Genomic DNA, 20,000 nt, shown 5'->3' with positions numbered 1-20,000 from the left:
ATGTGGGTTTGTGAATCACTTCATCCCAAACAACTAAGTGATGTGTGTGTGTAACCTCTCTTGTTTTCTCTCTCTATGTGTGTGTATGAGTCACCCAATTTCTCCCTCTGAGTGTGTGAGTCACATTTCATTATGCGTCTGTGTCTATGTGTGTATGAGAGACAGAGAGAAAGCAGGGGGGGGGGGCAGCCTTCCTCTCCTTTTGTGTGTTTTAACACAACCATCACAGATGTGGTAGCAGCATGCCATTGAGGGCTTCCTCGGAGCCTGAAGTAATATCCCAGGACCAAAGAAAAGTCCAGGGTCTGCCATCACCAAGAGATATTCTCAGAGCTGGCAGAAACGTTAGCACACCGGGCGAAATGCTAAGCGGTATCTTGTCTGTTTTTATATTCTGAGTTCAAATTCTGCCATGGTCAACTTTGCCTTTTTTCCTTTCAGGGTCGATAAACTAAGTACTAGTTGCATACTGGAGTCAATCTAATTGACTAGCTCCTTCCCCCTAAATTTTGGGCCTTGTGCCTAGAATAGAAAAGAATATTCCCAATATTTCTAACAACATCAAGGATTCCATTCATCTCAAGAGAGAGATGAGGAGTGATGATGTCTTTTTTTTTTCTTCCAGATATATGTTTTCTACTCTAGGTACAAGGACCGAAATTCTGGGGGAGGGGGCTAGTCGATTAGATCGACTCCAGTACGCAACTGGTACTTAATTTATCGACCCCGAAAGGATGAAAGGCAGTGTCGACCTTGGCGGAATTTGAAGTCAGAACATAACAGCAGACGAAATACCTATTTCTTTACTACCCACAAGAGGCTAAACATAGAGGGGACAAACAAGGACAGATTAAGTCGATTACATCGACGCCAGTGCGTAACTGGTACTTATTTTCAGATATATGTAGTGATTGTGTTAGCGAGGTTACTTTCCACAGATTTGGGGCTGGTTTGGCACGTAAGAATGATATTGCTTGTGAGTGTTGTCAGGGGTGATATGTGGATAAAACTGAACCCTGGAATACACCACAGTTAAAAAAACGGCATCAGCAAATGTACAAGTGACATGTACAAGGCACCCACTACGCTCTTGGAGTAATTGGTGATAGGAAGGGCAACCTGCCTTAGAAAGCAAGCCAAAATCAAACTGGAGCCTGGAATGACTCACCAGTTTACCAGTTCCAGTCAAACTGTCAAAACCAGGGGTCAGCGAACTAGGGTAAATTACCTTCAGTGGGATAAAAACAAAATTCTTGGGGGTAATGAGGACTCGTTAGACATAAGTAAAATAATATAAAAAAGTGTTCCTTGTTACAACCAGGGCTGTGGAGTCGAAACAAAAACTCCGACTACTCTACTATCGGCACCTCCGACTCCGACTTCTCTATGTAATTAAGTGATACTAAGTGCAAGTAAATATACTATGTGTGTGTGTATATATATATATATTTCCTGGTTTTCAGATGGCCAGATAACCGAAGAGATGGTGTTGTGGATTTCCACCTCGGCATCCGAAACTCAGAGTTTTATCTTGGCTACCGAATAATTGTCACATATTATTTTACAGATATATATATATCTATATATATAAAAGAGTGGTTGTGTGCTGTCTGTCTCCTCTGATTTAGATTCCTAACTACTCCCACATTTTGTGGTGCAGTTTAACCAAAAACGGGTATCTTATAGTCGTGTTTCATATCGAGCCCTTCTGGGTATTAGCGCGCGTCTACGATGAGTCTACGATTTTTAAAAGAAATTACCATCATTTTTTTTCCATTTTTAATGCATTTTTTTGCTTTTTTTGGCTATAACTCTCTAAAAATGCTTATATAATTATTTCCCTTACAAACCCGAGCAACGCCGGGCGATACTGCTAGTTATATATATAATACTTGATCTGAGAGAGAGAGGGTTCGACAAAGAAAGGAACCAGTTCTCGCATGAAACTGGAAGAGTCAGCTACAGTTTGGAGGCAAGAATGGGTTTGTAGGCAGGATGCTGCACAAAGGTATCGTCCAAATTTCAAATGATGGACTTGAGTGGTGTAGGCCATATCCCTTGCCCCGAGAAAATGCAGTACAATTACAAGTGACCCTGGGTTTGAGCGTTGTGTGGGATGTGGCTGGCATATAGCCAAGACAGTGGTTTCAGCCACCCACATAACTCTCTCCCATGGGTCACAGGTGGAAGTATATATCCTAACAGGTATACTCTTTACTCTTTTACTTGTTTCAGTTATTTGACTGCGGCCATGCTGGAGCACCGCCTTTTAATCGAGCAACTCAACCCCGGGACTTATTCTTTGTAAGCCCAGTACTTATTCTATCGGTCTCTTTTTGCTGAACCGCTAAGTGACGGGGACGTAAACACACCAGCATCGGTTGTCAAGCAATGCTAGGGGGCAAACACAGACACACAAGCATACACACACATATATATATATATACATATATACGACAGGCTTCTTTCAGTTTCCGTCTAACAAATCCACTCACAAGGCTTTGGTCTGCCTGGGGCTATAGCAGAAGACACTTGCCCAAGGTGCCACACAGTGGGACTGAACCCGGAACCATGTGGTTGGTTAGCAAGCTACTTACCACACAGCCACTCCTGCACCAACAAGCCAGCTAATCGCAGAGCTATAAGGACCAAGTGACGGAGAGTGTTGTTTAGGGTGCAGGGAAAGTTGCACAATCTGAAGCGTGTTACATGGTGTGAAGATAGCATGATGGGCCAGCTCTGAAAAGTCTATACTAGTCAGATAAATCAACTGGTAAAGAGACAGTGAGGGCTTAAAGTTGACCAAATTAGGATAATAAAAGAATAAGGTTGTTTTAAATCTCTCAGCAAGAATAGTAAAATTTATTTGCCAACAGAATGTGGCAGTCCTATAAAGGACAATGTTACTGTTGTTGAAGCCCCAGGAAAACATCTTTTCCAGCTGGCTGCCGACAAACAGCCTATGTAAATATAGTGTTTAGGTCATCACTCCCATCTCCAGCCTTACGTGATACTCACAGACCACGGTTTCTAGGTGGTTACCCATCCTCAGTGTGAGACAATCACTGGCTGTTGACGAAAGCTTTCTCCACTCGCAAACACTATATATTCTTTAAGCGACACACAGTCGGATCCTTCCCGAGACACAGATTCACAGGGCCCATTTCCTGGTTTTCGTATATTCTTCACTGGACAGGACACAGACCAAGAAATGAAATGTTTTGTTCAAGAACTCAACGCATCATCCAGAACACAAATCAAAACCAGAATCTTAGTATCATGAGTCCAACACTTTAACCCCTAAGCCACAAGTTCCCATGACAGAAAACAGAAAAGTTTCATATTCTACAAAAGCAACATCAATCTGTTGCAAGCACTAAACTCACTGAGGACACCTTATATCATCAGCATTGTCATTTAACGTCCGCTTTCCATGCTAGCATGGGTTGTACGATTTGACTGAGAGCTGGCGAACCAGATGGCTGCACCAAGCTCCAGTCTTGATCTGGCAGAGTTTCTACAGCTGGATGCCCTTCCTAACGCCAACCACTCCGAGAGTGTAGTGGGTGCTTTTACGTGCCACCGGCATGGGGGCCAGTCAGGCAGTACTGGCAACGACCTCACTCAAATTTTTTACACATGCCAATGGCACAGGTGCCAGTAAGGCGATGCTGGTAATGACCCCACTCAAATGGTGCCTCCTACATGCCACCGGCACGGAAGCCAGTTAACTGCTCTGGCAACGATCACACTCGGATGGTGCTCTTATATGTACATGCAAACTAAAATTAAAACAGAAGGTGTGTAGTATATTATCATGTCAGCATGGGTTCTATGAGTCTGCTCACCCTGAACAGTTGAACAGGGAGCGATCCCATCTTGCTTGTATTTCTATGGCTTGATGCCTTTCCTAAAATTGACCAGTTTACGAAATAAACTGGATGCATTTTCTGTGATGCCAGCACAAGAGAGGTTGTTGCATCCTTGTCAAAACTAAAGGATCTCGCAACCCCACTGCCCTGTTTGCTTATTCACCACCTAAGAGAAGGGAAAACAAGGGTGATCGAGGCACGATTGATAGTGAATGAGAGGGAGGTGTGATGGTGGGACAAATGATAGAAGTATTCATTGAGGCAGGGGGCATCAACCACTAGGGATCATTTAGTACCAGGCCGAAAGAAAGAGTAAATGTTTTAAATTTGTATCTATTCTATTGACTATTGTGGTATCACGTAAAAGCACCTGTGCAGTGCCAACTAAGTGCCCACGCGGGGTCACTTACACAAGGTGCTATGCAATGGAACTGAAACCAAAACCACATGGTTGCAAAGTGAACTTCTTGCCCTTAAGCATATCATCATTTAACACCCATGATCCACGCTGGCATGGGTTGGACTGTTTTACAGGGTCCAACAGGTCCAAAGTCAGCGCTGTGCTCCAACGGTTTTGGTTGGCATGGTTTCTTTGGCTGGATGCCCTTCCTAACATCGACCACCCCACAGCATGCACTAGGTTCTCTTTTCAAGCCAACAGCCTAAAGTCCCAAGAAGGGCGAGATTTGCAGGTCATGTTCCCTGACTGCCAGAAGGACGACCCAAGACAGCTGCACAATGGGTACCACAAGAGGGACACCCAAGAAGAAATAATGTGCCACCTTTAACCCTATCGTTACTATATTTCTGACCAAAATACACCCCTTATGTGTTTCAATTAATTTCTTACATAATCATAAATTTAGTCTGGTTTCATTTAACAACTATAACTTTTTTATTTATCAATATATTAATCTGATTTTTGGAAGATAATTTAATGGAATATTCTCAACCAATTCTATACTATAATTTTTGTCACAAAGTGACTCTAATTGCAGGTAGATACAGGTAAATTCAACAAAATATAAAATTATTAAAATTTTGTTCAAACATCGCTATAGAAAATGGGTTATTAGCTAATATTCAATTAGGTATACAACAAAATTTTACGATAGAATTTGTTATTCTGGGTAACTTTCTGATACCCATAATAATATTTATGGCAAAATAGTCTTAATTTCATTTAAGGTTGTGGGAAACCACTAACTATCCTTTCTTTCGCTTTGTTTACATTTAGCGTAACGGTTCGTTTCCGCCGTAATGATTTCAAATAGGCTCATTTGAAAAAGTAGAAAGAAATAGTCTAAGGCTTTACCCTTCTGGGAAAGTCTGTGGCTTGGTCCAGTTTCTTCAGAAAAATCACCGAAAGAAACAGTTTTTAAATTTTCACTCCATTCAGGTGCCAATTCATTTTTCTTATCGCTGTCGGAGCACTCGGATTCACTGTTTTCACTTTCGGAAAATGAAACATCAGATTCATTATCAAATACCACATGCTTTTTTTTTTTCAGTCATAGAGTTAGATTTATGAAGGTCTTCAGTAGAAAATCCTTCGAATTCTGACTCGCTGCTTGATATAATGAAATTCGTATCCATTTTTTGTCAGAATTACAAATTTTGAAAACACAATAGGAACAAATTTCAGAAAAAAATCTCCCAAAATTCACGGAATTAAAATTACACTTCGATTTTTGTACAAAACTGTAGTTGAACTGTTTACGAAGTATAATACATGTTTTCACGAATGTACTAAAGAGATTTGCTCTGATATTCTCATTTAAATATGAATAGGTAAATTCGGGCGGTTTTGGGCGGTTTGGTCACATTAACCAAAATTTTTTTTAGGGCGGCTTTGGGCGGTTTGGTAACGAAAGGATTAAAGAAGATCTGAAGCAACTTAGCGTCACCTGGAAAGATGCAGGCAACTATTATTGGGGACATCTCACTGCCCAGCATATAGGCCAACAGTATGCGTGGATCTAGGACTAAGATGACAAAGCAGTAGTAAGGACACCAGGCAGCTTGCAAAAGAAACCCCTATGCCAGGAGACGAATTAAATGATGAGAGAAGAGGACCAGAGCAGAACAGAGGGTAGGAATGACCGAGTGGAGTTGGAAAGAGATAAATGGCAGCGATGGGGTGTCCCAGGGATACCTCAAAGTGGGGACAGAGGAATTAAGGGTGTTCAGTCCCACTGCGTGGCACCTTGGGCAAGTGTCATCTACTATAGCCTCATGCCGACAAAAGCCTTGTGAGTGGAAACTGAAAGAAGCCCATCAAGGGAGATTTTGTGTTTGTCCCCCACCACAGCTTGTTGATATGTTTACATCTCGGTAACTTAGCAGTTCAACAAGAGTCCGTTAAAATAACAACCAAGTTTTTTTTTAAATTAGTACTGGGATCAATTCATTCAACTAAAAACCCTTGAAGTGGTGCCCCAGCATGGCCACAGTCTGATGACTGAAACCAGTACGAGACAAAAGGTTATCTTAATCATTATTTCTAACAAGGTCACATGTATCTGCCCCTCGATCGATTTTATTTCCTCAGAACAAGCAGCAACAGAAAGGAGGCGCAATGGCCCAGTGGTTAGGGCAGTGGACTCGCGGTCGGAGGATCACGGTTTCAATTCCCAGACCGGGCGTTGTGTGTGTTTATTGAGCGAAAACACTTAAAGCTCCATGAGGCTCCAACTTTCTCTCACTCTTTCTTCCTGTTTCTTGTCCCCGACTTCCTACGCAACCGCTGAGCCTGGATGCGCATTCATCCATCCGTCGATGCTCTCGGTGTCGGGGGGGGGGGGGGGGGTTGACCTGCTTTCTCTTCTGCGGGTCTTACGAATAGCAAAGGACCATGAGGCGCGATCTTGCGAGCTCTGGGACGAAGACCGCTTCGCTCAACAAACAAACAAGCAGCAACAGAACACCTGTAAAGAGGACAGGTCTGGGGTGGGGCAGTAAACAATAACGAAAACAACAACAACAACAACGGCAATAGTAAAGAGTAAAACAACAAACCTCCAACTCATTCAACTTCTGTATCCGAGGCACAAATGTAAATGTGTCCACATTTACTGCAAATGGTGGCTGCCAGTCCTGTAACAAGAACGTGAAAGGGCATTATAAATTTGAAGAGTCTTACATGAATTGATGTGTGTGTGTGTGTCTTGACATCATGCGATGGCTGTAAACGAACATCCCAGCCATACAAGCGAGGTGTTCCATTTCCAATCTTCCAAGTAAAAACACACCAGGCCAGCGGGGGGGGGGGGGAAATATTACCTTGTTTGGAAACAGGTGAGGTTTGGTGACAGAAAGGGTATCCAGTTGCAGAAGATCAACCTCAACACATTCCACCTGACCCTCGTTGGCATAGAAAAGGGGACGCTAAAATGGAAATATTAATGACAAACACACACACACACACACACTATAAACATAAGTATTGCTGTGTATCAAGATGTTTGCTCCCCAACCACATGGTTCCAAGCGCAGTCCCACTGCATGGTACCTAGGACAAGTGTCTTTTGCTATAACTTCAGGCTAACCAAAGCCTTGTGAATGGATTTCAGACAGAAACTGAAAGAAGCCCATCGTCTGGAAGCTGTTCAGCGACGTGCAACCAAAAGAATACCCTCCATCAGGCATTTGCCATATCCTGAATGCCTTACTTCCCTGGGCATGGACACATTGAAACTCCGACGTCTGGCAGCTGACTTGGCAGACACCCATAAAATTATCAACCATCTTACAAACAATAACTCTGAGCACCTTTTCAAGCTCTCCCCGTCTAACACCCGTGGACATATTTACAAAGTCAGAAAACGGCACAGCTCCCATGACTTCAGGAAACATTTTTTCACGCTGAGAGTTGCTGAAGCATGGAACAAACTGCCGGCATCGGTTGTTAGTTGTCGGAGCACTGCATCCTTCAAAACTTCCATGCTTTCTGAGATTCGCCAACACTACACCTGATTTTCTCCCCTCCATACACACACAAGCATGTATCTGACTCATGCATTGTTCGCTTTCCAGACATTTTTACATTACTGCATATGCTTTATATGCACTTTCTGACAAGTTGTGGTGCACCTGAGCACTGTATACAATTAATTTCATCATTATTATGTATAATATATGAGTGTATGTTTGTCCCTGGTCACTGCTCGACAACTGGTATTGGCTTGATTACGTCCACATAACTTGCAGTTTGGGGAAAGAATCCAATGGAATAAGTCATCATCATCAAGTGTTTTAAATCAGGGTTTTGTCCCCGTTAATGGGGGTGGTTGGATCTACCTCAATGCCACAGCAACCAAGGTAGACGGGTGCAGCCCACCCCAACCTTTGGGCTGGCTGGTGCCCATTCTCCTTTGCTCTCACGAGGCTTTTTTGGAGCTGGATTTTCTAGAGAGAGCATGCCCTTGCTTACCTCATGAGTGGTCCCAAGACCAAGGCCTCTAACCATGATTTTTAAGTACCAAGCTTGAAAAATAAAAATATGCAGTGGGGTCGATTCGTTTAACTCAAGAAATTCTTCAAGGCGTTGCTCAAACATGGGCCCCAGTCTCATGACTGAAACAAGTAAAAATAAATAAAATAAGATATACATATTATTTTCCTCTTTTACTAAGTTACAGGGACATAAACACACCAACATCGGTTGTCAAGCGATGGCAGGGGGACAAACATACACACACACACACACTCATGTACAACAGACTCCTTTCAGCACCCATCAATTAAATCCACTCTCAAAGCTATAGTAGAAGACTCTTGTCGAAGATGCCACGCAGTGAAACTGAACTTGGTACTGTTTGGCTGCAAAGCAGGCTTCTTACCACCCGGCCACACCTGTACCTTTTATTATTTAAACAGAAATATAATAAACTACCTGGACAGAAGGGTGACAACAATTAGTTTCAAATCCAAACAACATCTGGATTCTCACCAGCTCCAGACTTGAAACAGACTAAAAAATTTTTTAATATTCTCTAATTCTGTCCAAAATAATTATTCTGCTTCGATATCATCATCATCATCATCGTTTAACGTCCGTTTTCCGCGCTAGCACCTGTTGGACTGTTCGACTCAGGTCTGGGGAGCCAGGGGCTGCCCCAGGCTCCAGTCTGATCTGGCAGTGTTTCTACAGCTGGATGCCCTTCCTAACGCCAACCACTCCGCGAGTGTAGTGGGTGCTTTTTACGTGCCACCTGCACAGGTGCCAGAGGGGTCTGGCATCGACCACGTTCGGATGGTGCTAAGCATAAAAGCATTTTCTATCTTGTGAATTACCAACTTAGGAAATTACCACCTGTGTCATCTCTTGTGAAAGGTAGGAGAGTCCAGTTTGCTGGACATTGTTGTAGAGCTGAAAAAGAAGTAATTTCTACTCTTCTCCTCTGGAAGCCATCTACTCGCAATACCAGATGGCGCACACTCTCCTACCCTGATGTAATCTCCAGGGATACAGGCATCCAGCAACAGGGCCTCCGTAATGCCATGATGGACCGTGAAGTCTAGCGTAGCATGGTAAATTCCATTGTCTCGACCACGGTCGAACAATGATGATGATAGGATCCTTATATATACAGGGTGTCCCAGAGAGATTTACCCATGTTTAAAACTCTTCCTATGAATACTGGTTCAGGTAATATTATCTCCAGTTTACATAGGGATTTGCTTATGTCTTTTGTTCCGATGTCTATTGTTGCATTTGAGTGTATAACAGGTTTGTAAACAGACATGGCATTGAACGCAAAATGTTAAACAGCTGGAATGAGCAGATTGTTAATTTGAAAACAGCTGGAGTGAGCAACAAAGACAGAACAAAATAGTCGAATGTGTACTGTGAAACAGTGTTCAAGCTACTACTACTACTACTACTACTACTACCTGTAGCAAGCCAATTCCTCGTAGGAAATTATCAATCTGTACCAAACAAACTGTTGAAGCTGTGAAGAAACGAATGAACCGAAATCCCCACAAGAGTGCAAGAAAACTGCAAAAGCTTTTGATATTTCGAAATCATCAATGCACAAGATTTTTAAAGAGGATTTAAAGATAACTGCACACAAAACAATCCTGGCAGTTTAATTTCGGCAACTTCAAAGAACAATTGCAGCGTGGAGTGGCTGTGTGGTAAGTAACTTGCTAACCAACCACATGGTTCCGGGTTCAGTCCCACTGTGTGGCACCTTGGGTAAGTGTCTTCTGCTATAGCCTCGGGCCAACCAAAGCCTTGTGAGTTTATTTGGTAGGCGGAAACTGAAAGAAGCCTGTCGTATATATGTATATATATATATATATGTGTGCGTGTGTGTGTTTGTGTGTCTGTGTTTGTCCCCCTAGCATTGCTTGACAACCGATGCTGGGTGTGTTTACGTCCCCGCCACTTAGCGGTTCAGCAAAAAGAGACCGATAGAATAAGTACTGGGCTTACAAAAGAATAAGTCCCGGGGTCGAGTTGCTCGACTAAAGGCGGTGCTCCAGCATGGCCGCAGTCAAATGACTGAAACAAGTAAAAAGAGTAAAAGAGAGAGTGGAAGGTGTTTGTAAGCCATTTAAGAAACACATAAAAGCCGTTCGATTCACTTCAACATTAAAGTTTAATTTGTCAAAATATTTTCGTCGCTTTTGAGACCGCGACCTGTTCACTGACAAAATTCCGTGCTGCATCCGTCAGTGAACAGGTCGCGGTCTTAAAGCGACCAAAATATTTTGACAAATTAAACTTTAATGTTGAAGTGAATCGAACGGCTTTTGTGTGTTTCTTAAATGGCTTACAAACACCTTCCACGCTGCGATTGTTTTCGTTTAAGCACACGGTCTCATCATCATCATCATCATTGTTCGACCGTTGTCGAGACAATGGAATTTACCATGCTACACCAGACTTCACGGTCCATCATGGCATTACGGAGGTCCTGTTGCTGGATGCCTGAATCCCTGGAGATTACATCAGGGTAGGAGAGTGTGCGCCCTCTGGTATTGCGAGCAGATGGCTTCCAGAGGAGAAGAGTAGAAATTGCCTCGTTTTCAGCTCTACAACAATGTCCAGCAAACTGGACTCTCCTACCTTTCACATCTCAGATCAAGTCACTTGCTATGCAAGTACATCTCCGTAACTTCAAAGAAGGAATGGATAAACCGGGGTAAAACCAGGTTAGTTGAGATGAAGCGTGATCTGGTCTGACGAGAAGATCTTCACTGCGGGGGCAGTTACCAACAGACAGAACGACAGGCTTTATGCACATAATGCAGAAGACAAGCTCCAAGGTAGCAGGGGTCATTTATGCCATCAGTAGCCAGTTTCACTCATGGTGTGGGTCACAGTTGTATCCAATGGGTCCAAGTCTCCCTTGATGTTCATCGATGCTGGCATCAAGGTCAACAGTAAAGTGTATGTGAAAATGTTGGATAAGAAAGTGTTATCCTGGGTCACAGAAACCTTTGGTGACCATTAATTACATCTTCATTCAAGACTGGGCTCCGACCCACACATCCTCACTGATACAGAAATGGTGCAAAGGGCATTTCAGTAGTTCTAGTCTTATGGCTGGTTGCTAACAAATTTTTCTGCAATATAAGGATGTTCTATCCTATTTATTCTATTCACCATTATTATTCTGCGTTTGAGAGTAAAAATATTTCCATTTCTCTATATTTCAATACATCTCAACACTTCTAAAAAAGCAAAATTTGTTTACATACATCATAATTTTATTTATTTATATATATATATATATATATATATATATCACGTGACAGACTAGGCCATCAGATGTTGCTACACATCGCTGGTCACAATGCGCTTTGCATTGTTATAGCCTTCGAATGACGCCACCCCGCTGGCTAAGCGAGCAGGCCAACAGAAGAAAGAGTGAGAGAAAGTTGTGGCGAAAGAGTACAGCAGGGATCACCACCACACCCTGCCGGAGCCTCGTGGAGCTTTAGGTGTTTTCGCTCAATGAACACTCACAACACTCGGTCTGGGAATCGAAACCGCGATCCTAAAACCGCAAGTCCGCTGCCCTAACCACTGAGCCTCCACATATATATGTGACACGTAAAAAGCACCATCCGTTCGTGGCCGTTGCCAGCACCGCCCCGTCTGGCCTCCGTGCCGGTGGCACGTAAAGGAACTATCCGTTCATGTCCGTTGCCAGCCCCGCCTGGCCCCCGTGCCGGTGGCACATAAAAGCACCATCCGTTCGTGGCCGTTGCCAGCCCCGCATGGCCCCCGTGCCGGTGGCACGTAAAAGCACCATCCGTTCATGTCTGTTGCCAGCCCCGCCTGGCCCCCGTGCTGGTGGCACGTAAAAGCACCATCCGTTCGTGGCCGTTTGCCAGCTCCGTCTGGCTCCTGTGCGGGTGGCACGTAAAAAGCACCCACTACACTCGCGGAGTGGTTGGCGTTAGGAAGGGCATCCAGCCGTAGAAACACTGCCAGATTTGACTGGGCCTGGCACAGCCTCCTGGCTTCCCAGACCCCAGTTGAACCATGCAACCCATGCTAGCATGGAAAGCGGACATTAAACGATGATTTTTATTTTTTCCTTGTTTCAGTCATTTTGACTGCGCCCATGCTGGAGCACCGCTTTTAATCGAGCAACTCGACCCCGGGACTTATTCTTTTGTAAGCCCAGTACTTGTTCTATCGGTCTCTTTTGCCGAACCGCTAAGTAACGGGGACGTAAACAAACCAGCATCGGTTGTCAAACAATGCTAGGGGGACAAACACAGACACGCAAACATACACACACACATATACATATACACGACAGGCTTCCTTCAGTTTCCGTCTACCAAATCCACTCACAAGGCTTTGGTCGGCTCGAGGCTATAGTATAAGACACTTGCCCAAGGTGCCACGCAGTGGGACTGAACCCAGAACCATGTGGTTGGTAAGCAAGCTACTTACCACACAGCCACTCCGGCGCCTGATGATGATGATGATTCATGTACCTGTGCTATCAAAAATCACTTAATTATAGAGACTAAAGCACACATTTCACTGCAATGCCACGTTATTATAGGTCAGCAAACAAACAGAGAAACAGGTGTGGCTACAAGAGAGCTCTTGATATTGAAAGAATTATTAGAACTCTGTCATAGTGAACAGTTTCACTGCCCCCCCAGGCTTGCGTAATCAGACAAGAGAATACAAAAATATATGAGAGAGAAAGACACACCCAAACCCACATCTTTTCTACTATAAACACAGGTCCTGAAATTTGGGATGAGGCTGGCAGTTGATTACATTGACCCCAGCGCTTGACCGGTACACATTTTATCAACTCCAAAAGGACACAGGGCAAAGTCAACCACAGTGGCATCTCTCTCTTTTATATATATACAAGCGGTAAAAACGCAATTCAGTTTTATATAGAGATATATGTGTGTGTGGAGGTGCAATGGCCCAGTGGTTAGGGCAGCGGACTTGCGGTCGTAGGATCGTAGTTTCAATTCCCAGACCAGGCGTTGTGAGTAATTATTGAGCGAAAACACCTAAATCTTCACGAGGCTCCAGCAGGGGGGGGGGGGCGATCCCTGCTGTACTCTTTCGCGACAACTTTCTCTCGCTCTTCCTTCTGTTGGCCTACTCGCTTTGCCAGCGGGGTGGAGTTATATGAAGGCTATAACAATGTGAAGCGCATTGTGACCAGTGATGTGTAGCAACATCTGATAGCCTGGTCAGTCACGGTGATCACGTGATATATATATATATATATATATATATATATATAATATATATATATATATATATATATATATACATATATTCTTTTACTCATTTCAGTCATTTGATTGCAGCCATACTGGAGCAACACCTTAAGTCAAACAAATCAACCCAAGACTTATTCTATCAGTCTCTTTTACTGATCCACTAAGTTATAGGGACATAAACACACCAACATCAGTTATCAAACGATAGTGGAGCAGGGTCTTTCAGTTTCCATCAACCAAATAACCTCACAAAGCTTTGGTCAACCCGAGGCTATAGTAGAAGACACTTGCCCAAGGTGCCACACAGTGAGACTGAACCTAGAACCATGTGGTTGAGAAGCAAGTTTCTTACCACACAGCCACCCCTGTACTTATATATGTATATAGATAAATATGTACACAGAAATGCCTCGACATACAAGTTAATTTATTCCTGGAGACAGCTCGTAAAGAAGAGCAATAATTTCCCATTGTTGCAATGTTATAAATCGTAATTCATTCCCAGAAAAATATTTTACCCATGAAATATATATGTTAGTTAGTTAGTTTATTTGGCTCAAAAGCAAATAGCAAGGCCATGTAGGGGGACATGGAGTTAAGTACAGGGTGGTGTTCATGTAAAGAGTTCAGGCCACTTGAGGTCAAGGGAGGCTTTGAACAAAGCGGTCGTCGGCATCTTCACCATCTCGTCTGGCAGCTTGTTCCACGGATCCGCAACCTGGACGGAGAAAGCTCCTCTCCTTCGATTAAGATGAAATCGTCGCAGGTAGAGCTTTTCAGAATGACCCCGCAGCTGACGCTCTGGAGCAGGAGTGAAGAACAGCTCTTTCGAGAGGTTACACTTTCCGCATATGATGTTGTGGGCGAGAATGAGATCACCATGGCGGCGGCGTTTTTCAAGAGAATAAAGGTTGAGCGTCCTCAGCCTTTCTTCATAGGACAAATTTTTGAGACCATGAACCATGCGGGTAGCCAGCTTCTGGACTCTTTCGAGATGCTGTATGTCTTTGAGGAGATAAGGAGAAGAGGCTTGAATCTCATACTCCAATATGGGTCTCACCAGCGTGACATAGAGTGGTAGGAATATGAAAGCTGAAGTTGTCTGTCTATGGCAGGTTTGTTAGCCTTCAAACCAACACTATCTCCTCCGAGACCCTGCAGCACAAGTTGACCGAAATTGAGAGTATGATAGAAGAAGGCTTGCTCTTCCTTCCGTAGAAGAAAAAATTCAAATTGGACTATGTTAACACCAAAAATTATTTACATCAAAAAATTGATTTTTTTTTCTATGAAAATCCCTTTTTTTACGATTTTTTAACAGCCGTGTCGCCATTTTTCAGTATATTTCAACCAGAAAAAGGTTCACTTAAAGAGAATAACAAGCTACATAATGCAAAATTTTTACTTTTCAAAAATTCCAACTCTAAAGGGTCAAAACAAGCCCAAGCAACGCCAGGCGATACTGCTAGTCTATATATATAAAGCTGAAGCTGTCTGTGTGTGGCAGGTTTGGTAGCCTTCAACTAACACTATCTCCTCTGAGACCCTGCAGCACAAGTTGACCAAAATTGACAGTATGATAGAAGAAGGCTTGCTCTTCATTTTGTAGAAGAAAAAATTAAAATCGGACCATGTTAACACCAAAAATTATTTACATCAAAAAGGTGCTTTTTTTTCTATGAAAATCCCTATTTTTTACGATTTTTTAACAGCCGTGTTGCCATTTTTCGGTATATTTCAACCAGAAAAAGGTTCACTTAAAGAGAATAACAAGCTACATAATGCAAAATTTTTACTTTACAAAACTTCCAATTCTAAAGGGTCGAAACAAGCCCGAGCAATGCCTGGCGATACTGCTAGTTTATAATATTCGTAAATAAACGGCAATAAGACAACAGAGTAGACACGATAACTTGGAGACGGACTTGTAGATTTCTTTTTAAAAAACCAGCTTGGAGTTGTTTGCTTAGAAGAAGCTTTTTGTCAATAACATGCAGAAGCATTTGTTAGGGTAGCAGAAACTTTTGTACTTCATTCAGAATTTGGATCTTGTGCTTCAAAAATTTCAGCTCACCATACAAAAGTGAGCTGAAAAATAAAACTCATAAACCCAGGGTCTTGTAAAGCAGGTGTCCTTGTAAAGTGAGGTACTACTGTGTACACACACACACACTAGTAGCAGTATACATGCCTTGTGTTTATTAGCATTTAAAATACATGTAGTCTCTCAAAAATCCGAGAATTTCAATAGAAAGATGCTGATAACCTTCTGTTCAACCGAGAATATTGAACCACATGGTTCCAGGATCAGTCCCACTGCGTGGCACCTTGGGCAAGTGTCTTCTACTATAGCCTCGGGCCGACCAAAGATTTGCGAGTGGATTTGGTAGACGGAAACTGAAAGAAGCCTATCATATATATGTTTACATATGTACGTGTGTTTGTCTCCCCCATTACCGCTTGGCAACCAGTGTTGGTGTGTTTACATCCCCCATAACTCAGCAGTTCGGCAAAAGGTCCCGATAGAATAAGTACCAGGCTTAAAAAATAAGTGCTGGGGTCAATTCATTCAGCAAAAAATGCAATGCAGTGCCCCAGCATGGCTGCAGTCTAATGACTGAAACAAGTAGATACCTCCAAATAGTTCTAGTTGTGTTTCATAAACATGTACAATGTGTGTATATGCACATATATATATATATATATATGCACACACACATTCAATTAATACATTAGGCAATTTCTTAGGTGTTATCTGAGTATAACAAGAGAAGGCCATATCCGGAACATCGTTGAGTATAGGTCTGCCTGGATCAAAATTGACCTGGGACACAACATGTACAGCCACTAAGTACTATACTATACATTAGATAATGTAGTCCTTGATACACTATGCCTGTATAAAAGATGGGATGGTCTCAGCTGGAATGTCTTTGATCATAGGTCTGTGTGGATCAGGACTGACCTGGGGCTAAACAACAACAGTGACTCTAGGTGTTATTACTAAAGACTATACTGTACATTAGATAATGTGGTCCTAGATACACTATGCCTTAATAAAAGATGGGGTGGTCACAGTTGGAACGTTTTTGATCATAGGTCTGTGTGGGTCAGGACTGACGTGGGGCTAAAAGACAACAAAAACTACTACTATACTATACATTAGACAATGTAGTCCTTGATACACTATGTCTGAATAAAAGACTGGACAGTCACAGCTGGAACGTCTTGAGTCATAGGTCTCCTGGAGCCTATCCACTCATCTAACCTGTTACAAATATAATTGGCAGACGGACAGATAAAGCAGGGTAGGCTAGATTTAAAAAACATTCGTTGACTAATATTGTAATATTTATAAACTTCTTTAAAACACCAACACTGAAAAACCACTTAGAGGTTCTCTAGTTAAAAAGTCATTCACTTGATAACACACACACACACATCTCTCTCTCTATATAAACGGCAGTTTGTCTGTCAGGTTGTACCCTCACCCTGACCACGGCTTTCAACCGATTCTGATGAAACTTGACACACACATAGCCCAATGTCATAATTCAAAACTAACGCAGCGAAAATTTTGAAAAGTCCCCCCAGTTCTGAAAAAAATCGATAAATTCGACATGGGGTCGAGAATCAGAAACACAAACCACAGACTGTCATAGGGACGCAACTCGACCTTTTTAACTCTAAAAAAAAAATTTACCATTTTTTTTGCTATTTTTTGGCTATAACTCTCTAAAAATGCTTTATAGTTATTTCCCTTACAAACCCAAGCAACGCCGGGCGATACTGCTAGTTCATACATATATAGGCACTTCATTAACTGGTTCTGTTCGAGCAATCAGTCACGTACCGCTCGCTTCGTTCTTGCTACATGTTGTAATGTACAACACACACACACACAATACATCAGGTGAACTGATGTAACACGGGGACATTTACGGGGTTGTTTCGCAGGTTGGAAAGGGCAGCTGATTTCCCTCCACTCCCACAACACACATACTGTTTGTTCCAAATTTGAAGGGCATATATATCTAAATGACAATCCCGGATGTAACGTCAACAAAATGTAGGAGTGGCTTTGTGGTAAGTAGCTTGCTTACCAACCACATGGTTCCGGGTTCAGTCCCACTGCGCAAGTGTCTTTTACTATAGCCTTGGGCCGACCAAAGCCTTGTGAGTGAATTTGGTAGACGGAAACTGAAAGAAGCCCGTCGTATATATGTGTATGTGTGTCTGTGTTTGTCTCCCCAACAGCGCTTAACAACCGATGCTGGTGTGTTTACGTCCCCGTAACTCAGCGGTTCGGCAAAAGAGACCGATAGAATAAGTACTAGGCTTACAAAGAATAAGTCCTGGGGTCGATTTGCTCGACTAGAGGCGGTGCTCCAGCATGGCCGCAGTCAAATGACTGAAACAAGTAAAAGAGTAAGATATAGAGTGGGGTGGTCATAGTTGGACTGCGAGTATGCCAACTCATGATTAACCTGGCTCCGATTTCTTAACACCTCTTCTTCCTTCGGAAAAAAAAAAGGGATTTACTATTATACCCCGACATTAAATCATCCGCCCTGCTTTTAATAAGGGGTGGGAGGCTCTTTAGCCGAAAAATATTTCTCTCTCTCTCAAAATTTCTCAATGTGGTGGAGATGGTGGTACTAATGAGAAGTCCAAAATACGCTTGGTTATGCGAGGATAGCCAGGTAAATAGGAGAGAGAGAGAGAAGTGATTATAGATAGACAGGTGGAGAAGAGAGAGTGAGTGATAGAGAGATAAAAGTGGGCGCGACAAAGATATTTCTACAAGGAAAAGACAGATAATGGCTTTCAAGTTTTTATCTTAAGATATCGAAGTATTTTAATTAATGCTTATAATATATATAGAGAGAGAGAGGAAGATAGATAGATAGATGTACGAGTGCGTGCGTATAGATAGGGGAGAGAGGGAGAGATAGAGACAAAGAGATAGATAGATAGGAGAGGGAGAGAGAGACAAAGAGATAGATAGATGTGCGTATAGATAGGAGAGAGAGAGAGGAAGATAGATAGATAGATGTACGAGTGCGTGCGTATAGATAGGGGAGAGAGAGAGAGAGGAAGATAGATAGATAGATAGATAGATAGATAGATGTGTGAGTGCGTACGTGATAGGAGAGAGAGAGAGAATATATGAAAGCGACTCTGCAAAGATGGTTTTCTGGAGCGATCCAATCTTTCCCTCTTTAATGCAACGTGTTGTTTATTATTATTATAATTATTTATTTACAAATCAAGACACGACTTCTTCCCGTCCACGAATTGCAGACGGGAAGAAGAGGGGGGAGGAAGGAGACGGGTCTGGAGATCTCGGTTTCGAATCCCACCGAGCGCTGACGGACAGAACGACGACGACAGACACACACACACACAGACAGATAGACAGACAGACGGACAAGAAGCTGCGCGAGCTGTGGCTCAATAAGCTAGACCAGAATGCATCTGGAGCGGAAGTAACAATATTAGTCATTTTCTAAACAACGACGAAGAGGAGGAGGAGGAGAAGGAGGAGGTGGGTAGAGAAGGATAGAGAAAGAGAGAGAGAGATAGAGAGAGGGGGGAGGAGGAGGTGGTACTGGCAAACAAACAAGGCTTTTTGAAATGTGAACTATTGTTTGGATGGATAGTTGGGAAGGGCTCCGTAGTCATGGTACGCTGAGGCTTTCATACATTTCCCCATTATACACACACACACATACATATATCTATATAAATATACACACACACACACACACATATATATATGTATATATGGCAATCTAAAAAATTTTTTTTACGGAAATCGACGGAAAGGTCTACTAGAGACGAAAGATCGCCGTATAGGCATATATACACATACAGGTAGGTAGGTAGATGTACACATCTGTCTTTCGACGTTTGATCGAAGGGAGATGGCTTTGGCTATCTTGGAATAATAAACAGAAAGAGATATTCAATCAAAGCATTTTATGTATGTGTGTATATACGTGTGTGTGTATATATATTTACTTGCCGCTTGCTTCGATCAAATGTCTATATATATATATATATAATATATATATCATGTATCCACTTATTTAGCTGTCTATCTATCTATATCTATGTATGTATATATATATATACATAGATATAGATAGATAGACAGCTAAATAAGTGGATACATGATATATATATATATATATAGACATTTGATCGAAGCACCCGAGACATCTCGTTTTATGTATGTGTTGTATATACGTGGTATTATATATATATATATATATATATATATATATATATATATACATAGATATATATATATACATAGATATAGATAGACAGCTAAATAAGTGGGGACATGTACATGATATATATATATATATTATATATATATATATAATATAT

At 42.2% G+C, this 20,000-nt stretch overlaps 1 protein-coding gene across 1 annotated transcript in view; it reads right to left on the bottom strand.

Moving 5' to 3' along the window:
• The window catches only part of LOC115225095 (lysine-specific demethylase 5A-like), a 139,116-nt gene that overhangs the window by 98,509 nt on the left and 20,607 nt on the right, over positions 1–20,000 (bottom strand). The window contains 1 exon segment of the mRNA XM_029796019.2: positions 6,891–6,968. Coding sequence (XP_029651879.2) covers positions 6,891–6,968 — 78 coding nt within the window.

Source organism: Octopus sinensis, linkage group LG27 (assembly GCF_006345805.1).
Source record: "Octopus sinensis linkage group LG27, ASM634580v1, whole genome shotgun sequence".
Lineage (NCBI taxonomy): Eukaryota > Metazoa > Mollusca > Cephalopoda > Octopoda > Octopodidae > Octopus > Octopus sinensis.
The sequence above is the reverse complement of the archived record's forward strand: the minus strand, read 5'-3'. Positions and strand labels throughout refer to the sequence as shown.